Here is a 22500-nt window from a genome sequence, read left to right as displayed (position 1 = left end):
CAGACCCTATGACGAGTGGTTGTTGTGGCAGTGATAACACAGTCAGTGTGTCAGGCCAGACAGGCAGACCAGGAGGAGGGGGAGGGGGGAGAAGGAAGGGGAAGCATGGATGTTTTGTTTGCAATGGGAGGCTGCCAACCGCAGCTATGCCCCTAGACACCCCTCTACCCCAGCCCTTTATCACCCCCTCCACACCTCTACCCCAGCCCTGTATCACCCCCTCCACCCCTCTACCCCAGCCCTGTATCACCCCCTCCACCCCTCTACCCCAGCCCTGTATCACCCCCTCCACCCCTCTACCCCAGCCCTGTATCACCCCCTCCACCCCTCTACCCCAGCCCTGTATCACCCCCTCTACCCCAGCCCTGTATCACCCCCTCCACCCCTCTACCCCAGCCCTGTATCACCCCCTCCACCCCTCTACCCCAGCCTTGTATCACCCCCTCCACCCCTCTACCCCAGCCCTGTATCACCCCCTCCACACCTCTACCCCAGCCCTGTATCACCCCCTCCACACCTCTACCCCAGCCCTCTATCACCCCCTCCACTCCTCTACCCCAGCCCTCTATCACCCCCTCCACCCCTCTACCCCAGCCCTCTATCACCCCCCCATACCTCTACTGCTCCACCCCTCCACACCCCACCCCAGCCAACCCCAGCACTAGAGCAAGGCGGATGAGTTTAGCTGGGAACGACTTATCCCCCATCACAGTCCAGGCATGCCTTCCACTCTGCTACATTTGTGTGTGTGTGAATGCACATGTGTGTGTGTGTGAATGCACATGTGTGTGTGTGTGTGTGTGAATGCACATGTGTGTGTGTGTGTGTGTGAATGCACATGTGTGTGTGTGTGTGTGTGAGGGGGGGGGGGCAGGCCAATCCCCCCTGGTCCATGTGTTTAGGGTTCAGGCAGTTCGCTTACCAAGAGGTGCCCGTCCTGTCACCACCCCCACTGATGTCACTGGCTGGTGTCACCACAGAGTTAGGCACTCCCCCTCCCCCATCCTCCCCCCTGTCCAGACCTGCCACAGCTGTGCATGACCAACCTGCCCTAGGGAGAGAGAGAGAGAGTGTGTGTGTGTATGTGAGCGTATGCTAAATGACTAAATGTAATGTGTGTTTGTGTGAATGAATGTGTACGTGTGTGCTCGTGTGTTTGTGTATAAATGTGTGTGTGGGGTGCCAGGGGGTATTTTAAAGTGGCGCTGAGGGCAGGTTGCATCATGTGTGGGGCGTGTTGGGAGGGAGGAAAGGGAACCAGCCCCGACACGCGGACATGCTGCTGCTCACCTGACACACGTGAAGATCAACACGTAAACACCACTACATGTAAACAGGTTAGAGGAAGTGTTTCAAGAGAGACATTAAGAAATACCGTCGCCAAGCTAGCAGCTAGCCATCTCAGTCAACCACCAAGCCAGCCGCCCAGCCAGCCAGCCAGCTAGCTTGCCAACCACCCAGACTGCCAGTCAACCCCCCAGCCAGCCAATCAGCCAGTCAGCCAACTAGCAAGACAACCAACCAACCAGTCTGCCCAATTTCATTGGTTCACCCATGACTTACTGCTAGGAAGAAAACAGTGTAGTTCTGAGATATCTATTTTCTGACTCACCTCTCCCCCCGCCCCCCTCTCTCCCCACACTACCGACTCTATCTCCATCTCTCTCTTTCCTTCCCTCTTTCTTTTTCTTCCCACTGCCTTTCTGTCTCCATCTCTCTCTCTCTCTCTATCTCTCTCACTGTCCTTTTCTCCTTCTATCTCTTCTCTCCACCCTCTCTCTCATTATCATTCCCCCATCAAGACACCGCTGTCAGAGTGCAGAGCTTATTATCATGCAAATCCTCCAGCAGAGAAAGAGAAGGAGAGAGAGAGAAGGAGAGAGAGAGGAGAGAGAGAAGGAGAGAAGGAGAGAGAGAGAGAAGGAGAGAGAGAGAGAAGGAGAGAGAGAAGGAGGGGCAGAGAATGCGGAGGGGAGAGAAAGGGTGAGAGAGAGGAGGGGAAAGAGGGGAACGGAGCAAGAAAATTAGATGGGGGAAAGAGAGACAGAGAAAGGGAGAGAGAGAGACAGAAAGGGGGAGGGGAAAGGAGAGAAAAGGAAAGATGTTATCATCTCATCTTCCAAGGTGGCATTTCACCAGAGGGAAGATCATGGTAATGTAATGCATGGACCAGAATCTCAATGTCATTACGGGACAGTCGTTTCCTGCTCCAGTCGCACTACTTGACTGATCATATTGGCTGGTTCAGTTTGACAAACAAGGTTATTGAAGTAGCTCTGTGTGCTAAATGTTTACTGTATAGCTAGACATACAGTTGACAGGGAAGGAAGTATATTTATTTACTGACTTTTTTTCCGAAAATATTTTTCCAACCTTTCTATACTTTTCTTTCACACGACACAAACGTTTCTAGTAAAAAAATATAAATAGAAACGTATTTTCACACACAAAAAAAAAGTTTTGTTTTCCCCCCAAAAAATCTCTTAATTTTTTTTCTTAAATATTTTTCTTGTTGCCTTGCTCCATAGTAGCTTCGTAGTTAAGTTTGTTGTGCGTCATAGCCAGGAAATTAAAAAAGCAGCGCAATGACAATAAATAATATTGATAATGCCACCAAATACAGATTAAAACTAAAGCCTGACTTGAAAATGTAAGAAGTAGAAAGTACAGATATTTGTGTAAAAAAATTTAAGGAGTGAAAGTTTGTGTGTGACTGGAAGAGAGAGAGAGGGAGTCAGAGATGGAGGTTTGTATGTTGTATGGCACAACAGAAAGTGGTTGTAGAAAGACCTTGATGTTTTTGTGATGGGCTGTGAGTGGGTTGTGATGAGAGTACAGGAAGTGAACTGTTTTGTGTGTTCTTTGGCGGAGCTGCATCCTCTCATCGTGATTGGTCGCTATGCTCAGTAGGATGTGTTGGAGGTCAGACCAGATAGAACCTGTCCCTCGACATTCTCTTCCATCCCTCCGTCCCTCCACTCTGTGTCCCTCCATCGCTCCATTTCTCCATTTCTCCATCCTTAACAACCTAACATATCACTCTACCTCTCCTTTCACTGCCTAGCAGCAAGCCTTTTCCCTCTCTGATTGGAGGCTGCAATTCAACCTCTTGTCCAATGGTTGACGGCGCTGCGCCCTCCCCAGTGGAGGCCTTGCGTGTCTGTCGTCGCTGAGTGAGTGAGGAGTGCTATGAGGAAGTGATGATTGACCTGGCTGTGTTAGCTGGGATCCCACGCTGAACCCGCCGGAGGTTACGAAGCTACAGTTGACTTCTCTCCACAGTGCGGAACGTGTGGGTATGTCTCTGGTCTTCTATGTTCTCCATAGGTCTCCAATGATGTGTCTTGGTTAGAGGGGGGTGGAGGGGGGGTATGGAGGACTATGGAAGGGGAGTGTGAAGCACTAATGAGGGTGTAGTTGGGTCTTTTGCTCTGTACCGGTGGGGAAGGAGGAGAGGGTGGAGGGGGGGGAGGCTGGAGAGCTGGAGTAGTGGATGTTCCGGTCTAGTCTAACCTCCAGCAGGGAGGCAGTGGGCAGACAAGCCCCCAGTGAGACTCAGGTCTCCTGGGCTCCTTCGTTAGAGAAGCTGGAATCCTGGTCACGCATGGAGTGGTAATAGAGAGTGCGAGTCTGGTCCTTTACTCTCCTCCACTCTCTTACCCTCCCCTCCACACCCCTCACTCTCTTACCCTCCCCTCCACACCCCTCACTCTCTTACCCTCCCCTCCACACCCCTCACTCTCTTACCCTCCTCTCCCCTCCACACCCCTCACTCTCTTACCCTCCCCTCCCCTCCACACCCCTCACTCTCTTACCCTCCCCTCCACACCCCTCACTCTCTTACCCTCCCTTCCTCTCCACACCCCTCACTCTCTTACCCTCCCCTCCACACCCCTCACTCTCTTACCCTCCCCTCCCCTCCACACCCCTCACTCTCTTACCCTCCCCTCCCCTCCACACCCCTCACTCTCTTACCCTCCCCTCCCCTCCACACCCCTCACTCTCTTACCCTCCCCTCCCCTCCACACCCCTCACTCTCTTACCCTCCCCTCCACACCCCTCACTCTCTTACCCTCCTCTCCCCTCCACACCCCTCACTCTCTTACCCTCCCCTCCACACCCCTCACTCTCTTACCCTCCCCTCCACACCCCTCACTCTCTTACCCTCCCCTCCCCTCCACACCCCTCACTCTCTTACCCTCCCCTCCACACCCCTCACTCTCTTACCCTCCCCTCCACACCCCTCACTCTCTTACCCTCCCCTCCTCTCCACACCCCTCACTCTCTTACCCTCCCCTCCACACCCCTCACTCTCTTACCCTCCTCTCCACACCCCTCACTCTCTTACCCTCCTCTCCCCTCCACACCCCTCACTCTCTTACCCTCCCCTCCCCTCCACACCCCTCACTCTCTTACCCTCCCCTCCCCTCCACACCCCTCACTCTCTTACCCTCCCCTCCCCTCCACACCCCTCACTCTCTTACCCTCCCCTCCCCTCCACACCCCTCACTCTCTTACCCTCCTCTCCCCTCCACACCCCTCACTCTCTTACCCTCCCCTCCCCTCCACACCCCTCACTCTCTTACCCTCCCCTCCACACCCCTCACTCTCTTACCCTCCCCTCCCCTCCACACCCCTCACTCTCTTACCCTCCCCTCCCCTCCACACCCCTCACTCTCTTACCCTCCCCTCCCCTCCACACCCCTCACTCTCTTACCCTCCCCTCCCCTCCACACCCCTCACTCTCTTACCCTCCCCTCCCCTCCACACCCCTCACTCTCTTACCCTCCCCTCCACACCCCTCACTCTCTTACCCTCCCCTCCACACCCCTCACTCTCTTACCCTCCCCTCCACACCCCTCACTCTCTTACCCTCCTCTCCACACCCCTCACTCTCTTACCCTCCTCTCCCCTCCACACCCCTCACTCTCTTACCCTCCCCTCCCCTCCACACCCCTCACTCTCTTACCCTCCCCTCCACACCCCTCACTCTCTTACCCTCCTCTCCACACCCCTCACTCTCTTACCCTCCTCTCCCCTCCACACCCCTCACTCTCTTACCCTCCTCTCCCCTCTGTAGTGAGGTCCACAAGACCACACGGAGCCAACATCTTGCCACACCTGAAGAGTGATTCAATCACATCAGACAAACCTAATCAGCCCTTGTGACACCCTCAGTATGCTGATTACCCACCAAACGCCGATGCAAAGGAACCATAGAATGGGGGGGGGACCTCCCCAATCTACCTAATCAGCTCTCCTGCTAGCTTGCAAGCTTCAAAGGGCCTGATTTAGACAACACGTCTCCAGCGACCATTTGCTATCCGTTTCGGCGGCGATTTGAACAAAGAACATACCTTGATCAGAACTTTTGAGGAAAGTTCTTGAGACTTCACCTTTACCACAAGAGTACAAGGTGGAGAATTATGAGAGGGATATTTGTGTTATGTTTGTTACTTTGTTTTAATGTTGTGTTCACTGAAATCTTGATTCTAGTAACAACTCCTTCTTCCTGAAAGATAACCACGTCATTCTTGGTATCTACACGAAGCTATCATAATAAAACAATCATTCAACTATATTTTGTAACTGTACCAAGATGTCCAGAACAATATTTGAACCATCGAATGATCAGCCAGAGATCAGATCACACCTTTGGTAGGTGTGAAGGAAGGAGGGGGGAGTTGAGAACCCAGTTTCCCCCAATCCACATCTGACCTCAGACGGGTCCTCCCTCGAACTGTATAAAGCCCTAAGATGACCATCAATCTCGGACTCCAGCGAAACCGACCATGGCATGAACGCCATCAGGATTGGCGTTCCAAAGGACGTCGCCAAGCTTCTCCTGAGATTCAACTTCATAGTGAACGCGTCACTATCGGGACGTTTCAACAGAAGAACCAAAAACGCAATTCCAAATGCGACTTCACTGAGATCCCGCAGACTCAGTCACATGACCCAGCGCTAGCCGCGCTGTGACTTCAGATTCTTCAAATGGACCTTTGGCGCAAACCGCCCTCAACATCATTGATCAACCCCTGATCAAACGTAACTATGGCTAACGCTCTTTCCTCCTCGACATGGCATTGGCGTGAGCTCTGTTTATGATTTGTAAGGATGTAATCACTGACTGTACAATTTCTGCCTTTCTTTAAGTTAGACCATTTCATTCTGTTCATTGAAACCAATCTCTCATATCAAACCCATAATCCAACTTTTCATAAGATCTGTTTACCTTACTTGAATAAATTCATTGTAAAGATATTTTGACGTGCGTGTTCACTGATGTTACGATTGGCTCTACTCTTAGAACGAATTCATTCCTAAAGATGAGACTGATTATTACATATTAAACATAGGATTCCCTAATGTCCTAAACCAATATTAGGGTGGTGCCCCAGACTTTATGATAAATTAAGTATTTCTATCTTTAAACGAGCAAACCCCGCTACACCTCCCCTCCACACCCCTCACTCACTTACCCTCCCCTCCACACCCCTCACTCTCTTACCCTCCCCTCCCCTCCACACCCCTCACTCACTTACCCTTCCCTCCACACCCCTCACTCTCTTACCCTCCCCTCCCCTCCACACCCCTCACTCTCTTACCCTCCCCTCCACACCCCTCACTCTCTTACCCTCCCCTCCCCTCCACACCCCTCACTCTCTTACCCTCCCCTCCCCTCCACACCCCTCACTCTCTTACCCTCCCCTCCCCTCCACACCCCTCACTCTCTTACCCTCCCCTCCCCTCCACACCCCTCACTCTCTTACCCTCCCCTCCACACCCCTCACTCTCTTACCCTCCCCTCCACACCCCTCACTCTCTTACCCTCCCCTCCCCTCCACACCCCTCACTCTCTTACCCTCCTCTCCACACCCCTCACTCTCTTACCCTCCCCTCCCCTCCCCTCCACACCCCTCACTCTCTTACCCTCCCCTCCACACCCCTCACTCACTTACCCTCCCCTCCACACCCCTCACTCTCTTACCCTCCCCTCCCCTCCACACCCCTCACTCTCTTACCCTCCCCTCCACACCCCTCACTCTCTTACCCTCCCCTCCCCTCCACACCCCTCACTCACTTACCCTCCCCTCCACACCCCTCACTCTCTTACCCTCCCCTCCACACCCCTCACTCTCTTACCCTCCCCTCCACACCCCTCACTCTCTTACCCTCCTCTCCCCTCCACACCCCTCACTCTCTTACCCTCCCTCCCCCTCCCCTCCCCTCTGTGTGAGAAATGTCCGTCTGTCTGTCTGCATTTTAATTTGTTATTCCCTCCAGCAAATGGGGCATGGTTTGGCAAGACTATTGCAAATCCTGACACCAGGCTGTTCTAACGAGAAGTCATATTTCTTCGATGGCGACTTCTGCTTTGATGTCGGACGATTCCTTTAATTACAATTCTGACCGACCATTACGCCACATACTACAGAAGTCAGGGATAGGACTAGGGCTAGAGATCATGGCATTACTCTGTAAGTATCCAGTAAGGCTGCAGTAAAGCATGTCACGTGATTATCCAGCTCCTATATCAAACACTCGACAACTAATCCCAGAGATAACCCGTGTCTAGATGACACTATATCTGACATCACACCAGACACTTTAATAGCTGAACACTTGATTCGTTGGTGCGTCATTTACCCAGGGTGCTTTGCGGCGGTCCTGTCCTGTGTCCTGTGTCGTGGGTGGAGTGGAGAACTGGACCCTGACCAAGGATTACTGATCCGCTTCCTGGCATATGTTGAGCAGCTTGCTACCACCTCTCGAACACAATCTCTATCCCCCCTCCCTCTCTCTCTTTCTCTCTCTCTCTGTCCCTCCCTCCTTCCCTCCCAAAACTCTTTCTTTCACCCTGCCTCTCTCTTCACACACATTGTCTGTCTCTCTCTCTCTCTCTCTCTCTCTCTCTCTCTCTCTCTCACACATGAAAGACAGAACCCCTGGTCTGCTGGTAAAGTGCTACCCTTGATCAGAGTCAGATGGCCTGGTTAGTGTCTGTGTTCAGTCATAGGTCATGTGTGTGTTCAGTCAGATGTTGTGTGTGTGTTTAGTCAGATGTTGTGTCTGTGTTCAGTCAGATGTTGTGTCTGTGTTCAGTCAGATGTTGTGTGTGTGTTCAGTCAGATGTTGTGTGTGTGTGTGTTCGGTCAGATGTTGCCAGACAGACGCTGGTTGGATGCTGTTCCGTTCCTAACGCTTCATTTGCATAACCTGCTCGCTTTTGGATAGAGGCTGGGCTAAGCTATCATAAGAGATGGATAACCGTGCTCCAATCCCAGATATAGCAGGGGCTGCCATTCAAATGGTTTTACTGGCCACAGCGACATACTTGACTCCATTTCACTGGCTGTGCCAAAGTTCTAGAACTCTGGCTGTTTCAAGGTTCTAGAACTCTGGCTGTTCTAAGGGTTCTAAAACACTAGCTGTGCCAAGGTTCCAAAACTCTGGGTGAGCTTTGATGACGCAATACAGACCATGAGTGGTGATGTGGAGGCCTAAAGTTTACTAGACTGTGAATTTGCGCTCTCTCTCTCATCCCCCCTCTGTCTCTGTCTCCCTCCTCTCCTAGGGTCTGGATGAAGAGGTGATCGTAGATCTTGGGAAGACCAGCTCCACCACCCACACCAACTATGAAGAAGAGGAGCTGGAGAGTAAGTCTACCCTCCCTCCCTCCCTCTGTCTTTCTCTCTTCTCTCTCTCTCTCTCTCTCTCTCTCTCTCTCTCTCTCTCTCTCTTCTCTCTCTCTCTCTCTCTCGTCTCTCTCTCTCTCTCTCTCTCTCTCTCCTCTCTCTCTCTCCCTGGCACCTCTCAGTGGTACAGACAACATGTATAGTTAACCCTAACAACTCTCTTTACTACATCAAAGATACCTTCTGTTCTGGACAGTCCTGGTGTGCCTGCCTGTGTGCCCCCCTCTCTTACACACACAAACACACACAGGGAGAAACTGTGTACAGGAGGAACAGGTGCGGATGGTTTGCTTTCCCTGTGGGGCCTTGGCAAGTTCAGCCCAGCCTGGCTCGCCTGTAGCTCTGCACACACACACTCAAGCACACACACACACACACACTACACACACACCATAAGGTAGAATAATATCCACAGCTCAGTCAGGATCATGTTCAGCCCACTTCCTGTTTGAGCTGTCACTCAAACTGTCCAGCCTTAAAAGAGACGACACACATCATGGCTAAACATATCAGCCTGTTATTTTTAAACCTCACGGTGCTCCAGACAGCTGGTCCCTCCAGAACGAGGAATGTTTCCTCTGCAGCAGGTCTGTGTGGATCAAAGCACTCAGAAGACGGTTTTCTCCCAATTTAAACATTCCTCCCCTGGATGATCCTGGCAAGCCTACAATGCTCTGAGGGATTACACAGAGATTAGCCGGCAACCTAGCTAGAGGTTTGTCAGGTGACTTATTTGGCCGTGCTAGATTAGTGAATTTACACACACACACACACACTGTATATTACCCATAGGATTTAGCTAACACCTGTGATTATGTGTAATAGGTAGGCATTAGGTACTTATTAAGAATAACAACTCACAATATCCTGTCTCCCATCCTGGCTTCTGATTGGTCAGGAGCCTGTATGGTAGTGTACAGGGAGGCTTCTGATTGGTCAGGTTAGTGTGTGGTACTGCATAGTACTGTGGGTGCCATGTTTGTTTTGGAAGCTTAATCAGCATTGAGTGTATCTAGTGAGCAAGTGTTTATTGATGATATTTGTTATGTCTCTGGGGAGAGGAGAGAAGGGGGAGAGAAGGAGGGGGGAGAGAGGAGGAGTTTTAAGGATGTGTGAAGCTGCTTCAGGGCTGAGGCAGCATCATCATTACCAATTGTCCCTATGGCCTGCGCTCCCCTTGTCCCTGCGCTCTCCTCGCTCTCCCTCTCTCTCCTTCGCCTCGCTCTCTCTCTCTATTAATCTCTCTCTCTATCCCATCTCCTCTCTCTCTATCCATCTCCTCTCTCTCTCTATCCATCTCCCTCTTTCACCTTGTCTATCCCTCCCTCTCTCTGTTTCACCCAGTGTCTTTCTCTCACTCTCTCTTTCCCTCCCTTCCTCCAGTCTTTTCCCTTGGCAGTGTCTAAATGGCATTATTTACATTCTCCACGCCCTCGCCATCCTTCATGTCTCTCTCTTTCCCTGTCTCTCTGTTTCTCTCTTTCTCTCTCTCGTTTGTTGGTCTCCCATCTGTTTGGCTGAGCGTCTCTCCTCCGCTCCCCAGAGGCCTGCGTCATGTTTGTATTAGTTTTCTCCCAGAATTCCCTGTAAATCAAAGACAAATGACTCATCCTTGGCAAGTGTCTATTGGCTCAGAAAGTGGGCCACTTGCTTGTTGAAGCCGGAACCAGCGGAATACTCGCAATTACCAACAAGGGACGTGGATTATTTTTTATTGTACATAGAATGTGCTTATTCCACCAGTAACCTATTTATTGAAGACATAAACCATGGGAGTGAGTGGTATATCGCCAAAATTGTGCCGCGGTCGAGTGTCGTCGACCAGCACAAATTATTTGGCCATCTAACCTATCAGTGTTCTCTGAAATGAGCCTACTTGAAATGAGTTTTTGCAGGTTGCGACGTCTGAAAGTGTTTGCCCATATAGCGACTTTTCACCTTACCGAGCGACGAAAAATCTCTTATCTAGTGACTATAGTGACAAATCTTGCGAGTTTCTGCTACTTTGGCAATATCCATTTTCAAAATAACTAATTGTACTTCCGTATTGTAAAAGTCGCCCCCATCCCCCAACCGGAAACTAGTTAGCTCAATGTTCAATGCCAGTTTTCCCACAAATAAATGTAATCTTATTTATGTTTTTTGTTGCATACTTACGTTTTTGTAGCATATCTGCATGTTTGCATCGCGATTCCAGCGCAGATATGGCAAGTGACAATGTCGGCATAGTTGTTTGAATCAGCATGTTTCAAAGAGTTTTCTTTATTACTGAAATGCTAGCTAGCTAACGAGCAGCAAGACAATATAACGTGGACATTTTATTTTCAGTAGAGATGCAGTTAATTGTATCTGTCTCTACCTAGGGAGTCAGGTGGCTGAGCGGTTAGGGAATCGGGCTAGTAATCAGAAGGTTGCCGGTTCGATTCCTGGCCATGCAAAATGAAGTTGTGTCCTTGGGCAAGGTACTTCACCCTACTTGACTCGGGGGGAATGTCCCTGTACTTACTGTAAGTCGCTCTGGATAAGAGCGTCTGCTAAATGACTAAATGTAAATGTACCTGTTTTCCGACAATTCATGCGGATGCGCAGTAATATCTAGTCAAACTGCTGCTGTATCCGGGGTATACTGTCAATATGACAGTATACAGCACCAACCATTTAGATTTCGAGGTTGGAAGTAACCGTTGTAAAAAATGGACGTGAATTCATTTACATTTATACATTTACATTTATTCATTTAGCAGACGCTTTTATCCAAAGCGACTTCCAAGAGAGAGCTTTACAAAGTGCATAGGTCACTGATCATAACAACAAGATAGCCACAAAACATTGCGAGTAGCCAAAACATGAAGCACACATTGTGAACAACCAAAGTAAGTGCCAAAGGGAAGAACCATAAGAGCATGTAGTTAAACAAGTTACAATTAAACAACATGAACCGCTATACGTGCAAGTGTACCTGTGGAAAAAACAAGCAACAATAATAAAAACAATATATCACAGCGAGTACAAAAAATTTAAATCAGTTACCACTAACCACAAGAGCAACAAGTCTCTGAACAATTCACGCCTCTTCTCGTCTCCCCCCCCCCTCCCCTCAGGTCACAGGGCAGTGTATGTGGGCGTCCATGTTCCGCTGGGACGCGAGAGCAAACGCCGCCATCGCCACCGAGGCCACAAACACCACCGGAAGAGGCGGGACAAAGAGTCCGACCGGGAGGACGGGCGGGAGTCCCCCACATACGGTAACGTCTTCCCCGTACCCTGCCTCCGGTCACACACTGGTGTTACAGCACCTTCTGTTACTACAATACAAACTACTCTCACTGCTTTCACAGTCCCATAGTTCCTAGCTAGCACATCTATTTTATCCTAGCCAGCACTTCTCCTGCATCGTAGCTAGCACATCTATTGCCTTCAACAGTAATGCATCTAGGCAGTGTGCTAGCATCCTGTTCATCAGACATTTTCATCCTCTCATCTCCTACTCTTCTCTCAATCCTTCCTCAACCCTCCTACTTCCTTTCTCCCCTTCTTCATCCCTCCTTCCCTCTATTCCTCCCTCCCCTCTCCTCCCACCCGTCCTTCCTTATCTCCTCTCCTCCTTCCCTCCCTCCCTCCCTCCCTCCCTCCTTCCCTCCCTCCCTCCCTCCCTCCCTCCCTCCCTCCCTCTCTCTCTCTCTCTCTCTCTCTCTCTCTCTCTCTCTCTCTCTCTCTCTCTCTCTCTCCCTCCCTCCCCCTCCCTCCCCTCTCCTCCCACCCGTCCTTCCTTATCTCCTCTCCTCCTTCCTTCCCTCCCTCCCTCCCTCCCTCCCTCCCTCTCTCCCTCCCTCTCTCCCTCCCTCCCTCCCTCCCTCCTTCCCTCCCTCCTCCCTCCCTCCCTCCCCTCTCCTCCCACCCGTCCTTCCTTATCTCCTCTCCTCCTTCCCTCCCTCCATCCCTCCCTCCCTCCCTCTCTCCCTCCCTCCCTCCCTCCCCTCTCCTCCCACCCGTCCTTCCTTATCTCCTCTCCTCCCTCCCTCCCTCCTTCCCTCCCTCCCCTCCCTCCCTCCCTCCAGACACCCCGTCCCAGCGGGTGCAGTTCATCCTGGGGACGGAGGATGACGACCAGGAGCACGTCCCTCATGACTTGTTCACTGAGCTGGATGAGCTGTCTTGCAGAGACGGCCGCGCCACCGAGTGGAAGGAGACCGCCAGGTCAGGCTCACACACACACGCGCACACACACACACGTGCCCGCTCACACACACTCAAACATATACACACACACACACACGTGCGAACATACACACACTACCGTACCTGTGTGTGTGTTAACCTGTGTGTGTGTTAACCTGTGTGTATGTGGTGTGCAGGTGGCTGAAGTTCGAGGAGGATGTGGAGGATGGAGGGGAGAGGTGGTCTAAGCCCTACGTGGCCACGCTGTCCCTCCACAGCCTGTTTGAGCTGCGCAGCTGCATCCTGAACGGCACCGTCATGCTGGACATGAGAGCCAACAGCATCGAGGACATCGCAGGTACACCATCACCATCACCAACATCTCTCTGTCCCTCTGTTATCTCTCTGTTATCTCTCTGTCCCTCTGTTATCTCTCTGTCCCTCTGTTATCTCTCTGTTATCTCTCTATCCCTCTGTTATCTCTCTGTCATCTCTCTGTTATCTCTCTGTCCCTCTGTTATCTCTCTGTCCCTCTGTTATCTCTCTGTCCCTCTGTTATCTCTCTGTCCCTCGGTTATCTCTCTGTCATCTCTCTGTTATCTCTCTGTCCCTCTTATCTCTCTGTCCCTCTGTTATCTCTCTGTCCCTCTGTTATCTCTCTGTCCCTCTGTTATCTCCCTGTAATCTCTCTGTCCCTCTGTTATCTCTTATCTCCCTGTAATCTCTCTGTCCCTCTGTTATCTCTTATCTCCCTGTTATCTCTCTGTCCATCGTGTTTGTGAGTATGAGTCAGTGCTCTAGTTTATAAATGTACAATTTACTACTTTACTTGACTACACACTGCTTGTGATCAGATGTGCCTGTAGCCTAACATTCTAGTGTGTGCTTGTGTGTCTGGATGTGATTCTGTATGCTTGAGTGTGTGTGTGTATGTATGCGTGTGTGTGTGTGAGTGTGTGTGTGTATGCGTGTGTGTGTGTGTGTGTGTATGCGTGTGTGTGTGTCAGACATGCTGATAGACAGCATGGTGGCGTCGGGGCAGCTGTTGGAGCAGCAGCGTGAGAAGGTGCGTGAGGCCATGCTGAAGAGACACCAGCACCAGAACGAGAGGAAGCTCAGCAACCCGCATCCCCCTGGTGCGCTCCATCGCTGACATAGGCAAGAAACACTCCGACCCGCTCTTGCTCGACCGCCACGGTGAGAGCACAGGCGCCACGCTCGCATTTCTGTTTCTGCACACCAGGGGGGCGGTGTGGGGGGGCGGGGCGGAGGGTGGGGAGGTGTTGGGAGGGAGACGTAGACGGGTGATGAAGGAGGTGTAAAGGGTGAGGTGGTGGGGGGAGGTGATGAAGGAGGTGTAAAGGGTGAGGTGGTGGGGGGAGGTGATGGAGGAGGTGTGGGGAGGAAGGCGGAAGGCGGAGGGGTGAAGGAGGGTCAGGAGGTGGTTCCATCGTGCCACCCTGTTGATGTTCCTGCTCCGAGCCACGCCTGGGTCTGCAGGTGCTGCAGCCTCGCGTGGTCTGCAGGTGCTGCAGCTTCGCGTGGTCTGCAGGTGCTGCAGCCATGCCTGCAGCACGCAGTACCGTGAGGGAGCCAGAGGAATGGAGAGGGGAGAAACTGTGGAAGCCGTCCAGCCCGGAGCAGTGAAAGAGAAATGTGTGCATGTGGCGCTAGCATGTCTGGCTAACACAGGCTTCTACTGAGCATGCTCACAGGAAGGGGTTTACCGTGTGTGTGTGCTAGGCTGGTCCTGGGTCCTGGCCCTGGGTCCTGGCCCTGGGTCCTAGCCCTGGGTCCTGGCCCTGGGTCCTGGCCCTGGGTCCTGGCCCTGGGTCCTGGCCCTGGGTCCTGGCCCTGGGTCCTGGCCCTGGGTCCTGGGTCCTGGCCCTGGGCCCCTGGGTCCTGGCCCTGGGTCCTGGGTCCTGGCCCTGGGTCCTGGGTCCTGCAGACAGTAAGCCTAATTCTTGAGATGCCTGTATTGATTGCGAGGCTCCTGTGTGGTTGCATTGAGAGGTGGTTAACACAAGTCAGCTGATGACATCATCAGTGTTTTGGGCCTGGCTTGTTTCCACGTTTGGATTCCGTGTTGTCTTGACGACGTTGGTTTGCGTGTAATTGAACCTGAAACACACTGTGTAGTGGAAATCTGACAGAGGGAGAGAACTGATCTCTGTTTGTGGTTGTGTGTGATGCACTGTCACTAAACTCCTTCTCCAGTCCTCCTTACCCTCATGCAAGCCTTTCTACCCAGAATGCACTTTGATCCAATCTGCGTGTGATTGGTGGCCTGTTGGTAAATGGGACAACCTGATTGGCCTGTGCAGACCCTCCCTTTTCCCCACCCAATCACGCTCGTCTCTCCTGACCCCTGTCTCCTCTCCTGCACACAGCCTTGCACCCGCTCAACCCCCTGCAAGCACCCTGCAGTCTCTCTCTCTCTCTCTCTCTCTCTCTCTCTCTCTCTCTCTCTCTCTCTCTCTCTCTCTCTCTCTCTCTCTCTCTCTCTCTCTCTCTCTCTCTCTCTCTCTCTCTCTCTCTCTCTCTCTTTTTCCTGACCTCTTTGGTTCCCGTGTTCCTGCCACCCACACACTCCTCTGGGTCTGGTACAACCTCTCTTTAATCTCCTCCTGTGTGTTTTCCCTCTCTCCATCTCATCCCTCTCTCCTCTCCTTCACCTCTCTCCCTCTTTTCCTTCCTTCTTCGCTCTCTCTCCCTCCCCTCTCTCCTCCCTCCCTCCCTCCCTCCCTCCCCTCTCTCCCTCTCTCTACCTCCCCCCTCTCTCTCTCTCTCTCCCTCCCCCCTCTCTCCCTCTCTCTCCCCCCTCTCCTCCTTCTCTGCTCCTTGTATCAGGAGAGGGCTTGTCCTCGTCCCGTCTCTCCCTCCAGAAGCCCGGAGTGTCCTCCTCGGCGTCCAGCCTGTCCCAGAGACGGGAGTCCCGAGTCTCCATGCTCCTGCATCACCTCCTGCCCTCCTCCTCCACCACCCCCGGGGGCCCCTCCCCTGGCCACTCCCCCTTCGCCACCCCCCAGAGCACCCCGCCCTCCGCCCGCCGCTCCCACAGCCCCCCCGCGGGCCCCCCCGCCCATCCCAGAGGTGGTGGTCTCGCCCCCGGAGGACGAGGCCCCGCCCCGCGCCGCAGAGGAGGAGGGGGAGGGGGCGGAGCCAGGAACGCGGCCGGCGACGGCGTCCAAGAGCCCGGCGCTCCAGCTGCTGCCGCTAGAAGGCAAATATCTGTGTAGCCTGCCAGTGTGAGTCACGGCTTGAGGAGAGAGCACTAGCACTGGCATGGTGGGCTGTACTCTCCCTGCTCCACCCCTTCACCCCTCCACCCCCCTCTTCACCCACCCTCCACCCCCACTCCTCCAGCACAGCATGGTCAACACAACACATACTGTACACTAGAGCCGACCGATTTATCGGTGGGCCGATATTATCGGCCGATATTGGCATTTTCCAAACTATCGATATCGGCATTTATAATGACCGATAAAAGAACAAAAGTGAACATTCAAGTATATAGATTATGTTAAGATACTGTAAGGCAGAGTTTCTGGATACATGTACAGCTTTTTCTCTATAAGGTCAAGAGGTCATGCAGCGAGGCCCCCTCTGAGCAGAATATAGCATGCAGTCCAGACAGTGGGGAGACAGTGAGGAAAATCATGTACAAATAGGGCTTATGTGATTAACGACCACTTCACCTGCTGAATGTTCTAGTGTATCAGTGTACTGACCACTGAAGACCCGTTAAGGAAGCGATTCTGTGCATTCTATGTTTGAACATGTCCAGATACTGTATTTAAGCACTCTTGTAAGAGAGTCTTCACTCATGCTAGCCACTCTGTTGTGGATTGGTGGCATAATCCGACGTTGAGCTAATAAAACCGAGTCAACCCTTTTTATAATTGTCGTGACTCCTTCCGGCCTGCCTTCTCCAGAATTTACATCTTATCAGATACTCTTACAGTCAGATATCATGTAAAGACAATATTGAAGTTAAATCAATTAAAATGATTAAAAAGATATATATATATACACATAGAAACGTATACAGATAAATGAATATTTAAAAAATAAAATAAAAACAGACGAAACACCCTTCAACCATTTTATTAGTTTTGGCGTTGCAGTTTGTCCACCAGAGAGCACTCTACAACGTCCCTGTTCAAAGGACTTTAAGTTTCATATCTTAAGTTTGTATTTTTATACATTTTATTTATCAGAACTTTAATATATTTAGATGTTCCTCTGGTCTGTTGTGACAATAAAACAAACACGTTTATTTTTAAACTGCATTATCATATTATTTTAGTGAGGACTCATAAATAACTAATGTTAGGGAAATCTGTTTGTTTTGTTACGCGTTTCTGGATAAAAAAAATAAATATATATATATATATATATAATGGCCGATATATCGGAATATCGGATTTTTAAATCACCAAATATTTGTATCAGTATCGGCCTTAAAAATTATTTATCAGTCGGGCTCTACTGTACACACTCACTCACATACACACACAAACTGTACACACATACTGTACACACACACACACACACACTCTTTCATCCTCTTCCTCCTTCCCACCACCTGGCTTGGCTTGTGTGTGTGTGTGTGTGCGTGCACAGTTCTCCATCATGCTGTATCACTTTCACTTCCCTGTTGCCCTGGTTTATCCTTGACCCTAGCACTGCCCTGGTCTAGCTTTGACCCTAGTACTACCCTGCCCTGGTCTAGCTTTGACCATAGTACTGCCCTGCCCTGGTCTAGCCTTGACCCTAGTACTGCCCTGCCCTGGTCTAGCCTTGACCCTAGTACTGCCCTGCCCTGGTCTAGCCTTGACCCTAGTACTACCCTGCCCTGGTCTAGCCTTGACCCTAGTACTGCCCTTCCCTGGTCTAGCCTTGACCCTAGTACTATCCTGTCCTGGTCTAGCCTTGACCATAGTACTGCCCTGCCCTGTCTAGCCTTGACCCTAGTACTACCCTGCCCTGGTCTAGCCTTGACCCTAGTACTACCCTGCCCTGGTCTAGCCTTGACCCTAGTACTACCCTGCCCTGGTCTAGCCTTGACCCTAATACTACCCTGCCATGGTGTAGCTCTGTAGTTGAGGGGCCACTGAAACAGCAGGTTTCCTCCCAGCTAGATTTGTCTCTGGGCTCTCAGAATGTTCTCATCGGCGTGGATAAAACGGGCGCCGACCTAAAACAACTCAGTCTGTCGTTCAGCCTCCTCTTCCTCCTCCTGGTTCGCCCGAGTGCAAACACACACACAGGCCTTCTGAGGATCTCTGTCCACTGCATGTCTAGTGAATGTTTACAGGACGGCTAAATATAATATAGGCCAGGCGGAGGTCTGGGAGAGGGGGGTTGGAGGGGGGGCCTGGGAGAAGGGGGTGGAGGGGAGCGTGTCACTCACTGTGACTTTTAGTTTTTTCCCGTCCCAGACTCTGCCCTGTATTTATAGACCGACCGAGCGTGTGTGTGTGTGCCCGCGTCACCAGAACCCGACACCAGACTGGTTTCAAGAAGGTGGAAAAATTTGATGGGCCGAGTGGGGTTCTGGGAAACCGTCTTCAACTGGTCCCGAAGCAGGAAGCGTGTTACATCATGTATGACATGTCCGTGCAGTAGTGGAGCACTCAGAGTCGTGATGGAGAACGCACCGGAAACGAGCGGCTGGACGTCAGTTGCAGGCCCAAGATGGACGCCCGGAGTTGCGCTGCCGCCGTTTCCTCTTAGCACTCGTCAACGCGGAGGAGTTCTGTGACGGGGTTAGCTGAGTGTCAGTGGAGCTGTATCTCCCCAGGGGAGGGGGGAAGGGGGGAGGGGGGAGGGAGGGGGGAGGGGGGGGGGGGGGGGGGGGGGGGGGGTGTGACGCCACTGATTAAAAGACCCGGTCGGTGAGAGAATTTCTCCAAGCTTAATCTCCCTGAATGAGCACGACGGGGAAGCGAGCTGTTCTGATCCAGGGGCTTTGTGGGGAATGTGAACCATGAGGGTTCTGCTCCCTGTTGGACTGGCTGGTGACTGTCTGGTTATGACCGACTGGTTCTGACCGGCTGGTTCTGACCGCCAGCTCGTGTCTCAGAGGTGGCGTGGGTGGGTGACGTTTGCGTACGTGTCATTTCCTGTCAAACTCTTAAGACGGTGCTACAGTTTATCCATCATCATCATCGTCATCTCATCGACACCCCCCCCCCCCTCGCCCCCCCGTCCCCCCTCTCCTCTGAAGTGCTAGCGTTCCTCGTCCTCTGGACGGTTAATCCCTTCCGTCAGCCTCCAGCCAGGCTGGAGACCAGGCTGGGGATTGCTTCAACCCTTGAGACACTGCTGCAGGCTAGCACCAATCGGGACACGTCACAGAGTTCTGTTGGAGAATCAAGTCAGGCTGAGTCCAGATCAGTCCACATTCTCTCAGCGTTGTGTGGCTGTGCAGGTGTGGAACACACAGCCAGTCATAATGTGTGCAACGTGTGCAACACAACATGTTTAACTGTTCCCTGTAGATCTAAGGTTGAGTCTGTAAAGCAGTTGATCCAAGTCAATCAGAATAAAGCAGCAATATGTTCATGTCTGTCTCTACTGCTGCCCACTGTAGAACTGACCCTGCTGACTCCATCCCTCCCTCTCTCACTCTCTCCATGTCCCTCCCTCCCCCCTTTCTCTCGGTCTGTGTCTCCCTCCATCTCTCTACCTCTGTCTGTCTCTCCCCCTCCCTCCCCCTCTCACCCTATCTCTCTGGTCTCTCTCTCCATCTCCCTCCCTCCCCCCTTTCTCTCGGTCTGTGTCTCCCTCCATCTCTCTCCATCTCTCTCCCTCTCCCCCTCCCTCCCCCTCTCACCCTATCTCGCTGGTCTCTCTCTCTGTCTCCACCCTTCCCCAGGGTCCCTGGTGTCGGCCAACTCTGTTCCCAGTCACCTGGAAGCCAGCAGAATGGGAGAGAGGAGGCCATCCAAAGTTGGGGTCAGTAGAGAGAACAGCAGTGTGGACTTCAGCAAGGTAACCCTGGTTACTGACCTGGTTACTGACCCGCTAACCCACCCAACATCCACCCCCGCCTCCACAACCTCCTGCCCATATCCACACCCCACATTCACCCCCACCTCCACACCCCTCAACCTCCTCCCCACCTCCGCACCCCTGCCCCCCCATACCGAGGGCCCATGAGGAACGCTCTGAGCCATCGATGACATCACACCCAGGTCACCTGGAGCACCATCAGAATGTCTGATTCAGTCAGTCCGTTACTAGGAGAGCACCATGCTGAGATGTGTGTGTGTTACTGCATGTGTGTATGTGCTACTGCGTGTGAGTGTGTGTTACTGCATGTGTGTATGTGTGTGAGGCCTTGCCCAGAGAACCAGGATATGGCCTTCAAAACTGCACAACCTACTTAATTAAATAACTGTGCTTGACTGAAAGTAACCCTAACCCACCTCTCCCCCCCCCACACACACACACACACCCTGCATGGTAGCATCTTATTATTTCACCCTCTATCCTTGGAAAAAGTCAGCTGGTACTCACCACCCTTAAAAACAAATCTTTCTGCCAAGAAACAGCCTTTCATCCAGTGACTCACAGCAGGAAGGAAACAGGAAACAGGATGTGTGTGGATTTGTGTGTGTGTATCTGTCTATATAAGAAGGAAGAGAGATAATTCCCTCCTTTCAGCTTTTATAGCCTCCCCCAGTACTTTCAAACCATTAATACAAAACACACAGTTCCTCTCTCTCTCTCTCTCTCTCTCTTCTCTCTCTCTCTCCTCTCTCTCTCTCTCCTCTCTCTCTCTCTCTCTCTCTCTTTCTGTGTCTCTCTCTCCCTCTCTCTCTCTCTCTCTCTCTCTCTCTCTCTCTTTCTCTTTCTGTGTCTCTCTCTCCCTCTCTCTCTCTCGCCCCCTCTCTCTGTCTCTCTCTCTCTGTCCTCTTAGACAACCTTCCATGTGATCTAGCAGCAGCTGTCACAGGAATAGCATGTCATGTGTGTGAATGTTGTGTGTGTACGGTATGTTTGTGTGTGGAGGTGTCTGTCACAGGAGCAGAATGCTGTGTGTGGAGGTGTGTCTTCTGTGTGTGTGTACTGTGTGTGTGTGTGTCCCAGGAGAAGCACGCTGACTGCGTTCCCCCAGGTCTGTGTTTTGACCCCCCCCCCCCCCCCCGGTGTCTCAGGTGGACATGAACTTCATGAAGAAGATTCCTCCAGGGGCCGAGGCGTCCAACGTGCTGGTGGGGGAGGTGGACTTCCTGGAGAGACCCATCATCGCCTTCGTACGCCTCGCCCCAGCCGTGCTCATCACCGGCCTCACTGAGGTGCCTGTGCCCACCAGGTACGCACACACAGGTCTCTACACACACACACTCAGGTCTCTACACACACACGGGCCTCTACACACACACACAGACTTCTACACACACACACACACTCATCCCACACCCCACCTCCTCCCACAGTGGTTTCCCTTCCTCATCCCTGACCAGCATGTCCTCTCTAAGGCTGTCCTCTTCCTCCTCCTCCTCTTCCTCCCCAGGTTCCTGTTCCTGCTGCTTGGCCCCACAGGAAAGGGCCCCCAGTACCATGAGATAGGCCGCTCCATGGCCACGCTCATGACCGACGAGGTGTGTGTGTGTGTGTGTGTTTAACTACCCGTGCTTCATCCGTGAGCTTCATTCTCTCCCCTCCCTCCCATAGATATATATATAAAGACTAGATGTCTTACGGCGGAGTCTAGAACGTCCGCACATGGCGGCCATCTTGCTACAGTCAACTCGCTCACCCATAACTTGCTCCATTTTCAACCGATTTTGAAACGGTTTGGTTTGTTATCAACGTCAGAGATGTCGTTACGCCACTGGCCGCAATGTGCGGACGTTCTAGACTCCGCCGTAAGACATCTAGTCTTTATATATATCTATGCATGACCCGGTCACCTTCCACCCTTCTGCAGATCTTCCATGACGTGGCCTACAAGGCTAAAGACCGCACAGACCTGCTGTCAGGGATAGACGAGTTCCTGGACCAGGTGACGGTGTTGCCTCCAGGGGAGTGGGACCCCACCATACGCATCGAGCCCCCCAAGAATGTCCCCTCACAGGTCAGACTCTTCATCTGATCAGATTCACCTTCAGATCCTGCTTCAGGATGACTAGAGAGGGGTTGGGGTTAGGGACTACAGAGGGTTTCACAGTGAGAACCTTCTAGATCCTTCTCGCTCCCTCTGACAGATGAAGAGGAAGAGGCCTTCCCAGCCCAACGGCTCCCTGTCTCCCTCTGTGGAGCAGGAGAAGGAGGAGGAACATGAGACTGGACCAGAGCTGGAGAGAACTGGACGGTAGGTCCCCCTCTCTCCTCCCCCTCTCTCCTCTTCCTCCCCCTCTCTCCTCCCCCTCTCTCCTCTTCCTCCCCCTCTCTCCTCCCCCTCTCTCCTCTTCCTCCCCCTCTCTCCTCCCCCTCTCTCTGCTTTCTAGTTGCGCTGTCTGTGTGTCAGTTTGATGAAAACGTCTGCTAAAGAAGTGAATAAAAGACAGAAAACGCAGTGTCAAACCGGACAGAAAAGATGCTGTTATTAAACTCAGTATTGAAAAGGGTCCCACACACACATACATAGACACACACACACACATACATAGACACACACACAGGC

The 22500-nt window shown here is 52.1% G+C and overlaps 1 protein-coding gene across 1 annotated transcript in view; it reads left to right on the top strand.

Annotated features, from left to right (window-relative positions):
* Positions 1–22500, top strand: part of LOC134040678 (sodium bicarbonate cotransporter 3-like) — a 34952-nt gene that overhangs the window by 2239 nt on the left and 10213 nt on the right. The window contains 13 exon segments of the mRNA XM_062486701.1: positions 8579–8660; positions 11801–11944; positions 12758–12896; positions 13055–13215; positions 13865–13980; positions 13982–14054; positions 15708–15924; positions 15926–16080; positions 19744–19859; positions 21029–21186; positions 21388–21475; positions 21805–21951; positions 22082–22188. Of these exon segments, the coding sequence (XP_062342685.1) occupies positions 8579–8660; positions 11801–11944; positions 12758–12896; positions 13055–13215; positions 13865–13980; positions 13982–14054; positions 15708–15924; positions 15926–16080; positions 19744–19859; positions 21029–21186; positions 21388–21475; positions 21805–21951; positions 22082–22188 (1703 nt within the window).

The sequence above is a fragment of the Osmerus eperlanus genome, chromosome 20, assembly GCF_963692335.1.
Source record: "Osmerus eperlanus chromosome 20, fOsmEpe2.1, whole genome shotgun sequence".
In the NCBI taxonomy this organism is placed as follows: Eukaryota; Metazoa; Chordata; class Actinopteri; order Osmeriformes; family Osmeridae; genus Osmerus; species Osmerus eperlanus.
The sequence above is the reverse complement of the archived record's forward strand: the minus strand, read 5'-3'. Positions and strand labels throughout refer to the sequence as shown.